This window comes from Cyprinodon variegatus, unplaced genomic scaffold (assembly GCF_000732505.1).
Source record: "Cyprinodon variegatus isolate N-32 unplaced genomic scaffold, C_variegatus-1.0 Scaffold142, whole genome shotgun sequence".
In the NCBI taxonomy this organism is placed as follows: Eukaryota; Metazoa; Chordata; class Actinopteri; order Cyprinodontiformes; family Cyprinodontidae; genus Cyprinodon; species Cyprinodon variegatus.
In genome coordinates, this window is record NW_015150595.1 from 43,381 (window position 1) to 45,728 (window position 2,348).

The 2,348-nt window shown below is 57.8% G+C and overlaps 1 protein-coding gene across 1 annotated transcript; it reads left to right on the top strand.

Annotated features, from left to right (window-relative positions):
• The first annotated feature begins 207 nt into the window (after positions 1–207).
• On the top strand, positions 208–2,240 carry LOC107086072 (coiled-coil domain-containing protein 177-like). The gene has a single exon (XM_015376815.1). It carries the CDS (start codon positions 533–535, stop codon positions 2,150–2,152), a length of 1,620 nt encoding a protein of 539 aa, XP_015232301.1. The 5' UTR covers positions 208–532; the 3' UTR covers positions 2,153–2,240.
• The last annotated feature ends 108 nt before the right edge of the window (positions 2,241–2,348 follow it).

The window sequence follows — 2,348 nt, forward strand, 5'->3', positions numbered from 1 at the left end:
TTCATCATTCTGCTTCATTCTATCTCTATTCTCCCACTCTGCAGAATCTGTTAGTTCAGTTTTTCCTCTCCACTGTCGCTACAAGCATGCTTAGTGTGAGGGATTGCTGAAGAGTCAATGAGTCGATGCAATCAGCTGGTTTTCCTTAGATAGAAAACTTTGAATCAATCTGACTGGATGATCTGGTTGAACTGGATCTATAAAGTGACCTGAGATGACATGATGTGAATTGGAGCTATAGAAATAAACTGAATAGAATTGGTTGTTATACATCTATTAAAATTAAACTTCTCACCATCCTCTTTATTCATTTATTATTAATGATCTCGGTTTCCTCATAAAGACAGCTGAATCTGTTCAGCCGTTGCCATGGTAACCAGATGCATCCCATTGCATGGATCAGGTTGGACTAACATCACCACTCTGTGACCTGCAGAAATAGGCCCCGCCCCTTTAAAGCAGCTCAGCTGATCAGGTAATCCCTCCTGATCTCCCTGCGCTGCACAGCTGAGAGCCTTCGACCAGGAGAACCATGGAGGAGCTGAGCTCCGCTCCTCCTGCTTCCTGTCTGGATCTGAAGGAACCCGGAGCAGAAGAGATCCGCAGTCCTCAGGCGCCGCAGTCCAGGACTCAGCCCGGCATTAATCCGGTTCAGCTGCTAATTAAGTCCCTGAACGAGCTGATTGCACGGCGGCAGCAGGAGGCCCCTCATGAGGCCATGAAGGCTTTGCATGACTCCTACGAAAAGGAGCGATCAAAGGTTCTCCCTCCATGCAGCCTGCAGGCTGGAAGCAAAGCAGCATGGAGACCTGAACCCTGCAGGGAGCTGAAGGATCCCTCAGCAGAGCCCATCATCTACGCTGATCTCTGCTCTAAAGGAAAAGGCTGCTCCTCTCTTCATGCTCCAGAGAGGAGCACAGTCAGCAGCTTCAGCCTGGGAGGTCTGAGGTTCTCCTCGTCTACAGAGAGGAGGCTGCAGAGGATCACCTCGGAGGTCAACAGGAGGACCCGCGTCACCGTGTCAGAGACGGACCGCAGGATAGCCGCTCTGATGCTGCTGAAGCATCAGGAGGAGCAGGAGCGCCTCAGCCGTTCTCGGCAGGAGGAACAGGAGCGTCAGGAAGCCCGCAGGAAGGAGGAGGCCAGGCAGGCCCAAGCAGGAGACGAACGCAGGAGGAGGCTTAAGCAGAGGAGGAAGCACTGGAACAAAGAGCTGGAGGCCCGCAGGACGAGGAGGCAGCAGCAGGAGCAGGAGGAAGCTGACCAGCTGCAGCAGCAGATATCGCTCCAGGAGAGGCGCTGGAGGAGGCTGAGAGAGGAGGAGGAGGCACAACGCAGAGAGAAGCTGGAGGCTGCTCTGAAGGAGGCGCAGGAGCGTAAACAGCATCAAGAGAGGATGCAGAGGGAGAGAGTGGAGATGGAGAGAGGCCAGCGAGAGAAGGAGGAGGCGGCAGCAGAACACAGGAAGGAGAGGGCGTGGAGGAGCAAAGCGCTGCAGGAGCAGAGGAGGCAGGAAAGGCTGCAGGAGGAGAGTCACAGAGAGACGCTGCGACACGTCTTCCTGAAGAAACACATGGAGCAGCAGATGGAGGAGGAGCAATGCCAGAGAAGGAGCAAGCATGAGAAGAAGCAGCAGCGCTCCTCTGAGAAACGGAGGCGCACCGCTGAGGAGCAGCTGCAGCTCCTCCAGCGGCGCGCCTCCGCCCACAAGGTCCAGATCCAAAGAGCTCAGACCAGAACCAACCTGCTGAAGGTCCAGGAGGAGACGCACAAGCAGAGCCTCCTGCAGCAGAGCCAGCGCCGCACGCAGAGAGCGGCCAATCACGCGTCAGCGCTGCTCAGCAGCAGGACGCTGCAGACGCGCCAACGCCGCACGCTCAGAACGGCACGCCACCGCGCCCTCAGGGAGGAGATCCACCGGCAGGAGGAGGCCGCACGGACCATCCGAGAGGAGCAGCTCTCCATGAAGGAGGGGAGGAGGCAGAGGCTGCAGAGGGGGAGAGAGCTGCTCCTCCAGGAGGCGCAGAGGCTGGCCATGGCCTCCTTTCAGCTGAGGGAGCAGGTCAGGCAGGAGACAGACCGCCGCTCCTTTGACCAAATGGAGAGGGAGGCGCAGCTGGTCGCCTCCATCCACAGACTGACGCTGCTCTGAGCCACCGACACCTCCTGCAGCGCAGGGAGGAGACCTCCCAGCCTGGAGGGAGGAGGACCAGGCATGAGGAGCAGAGCCTAGAGGGAGGAGGACCCAGCATGAGGAGCAGAGCCTGGAGGGAGGAGACCTCCCAGCCAGGAGGGAGGAGGACCCAGCATGAGGAGCAGAGCCTGGAGGGAGGAGACCTCCCAGCCAG

Coding starts and splice junctions, on each gene's coding strand:
- LOC107086072 (XM_015376815.1), top strand. CDS start 533: ATGGAGGAGCTGAGCTCCGCTCCTCCTGCTTCCTGTCTGGATCTGAAG.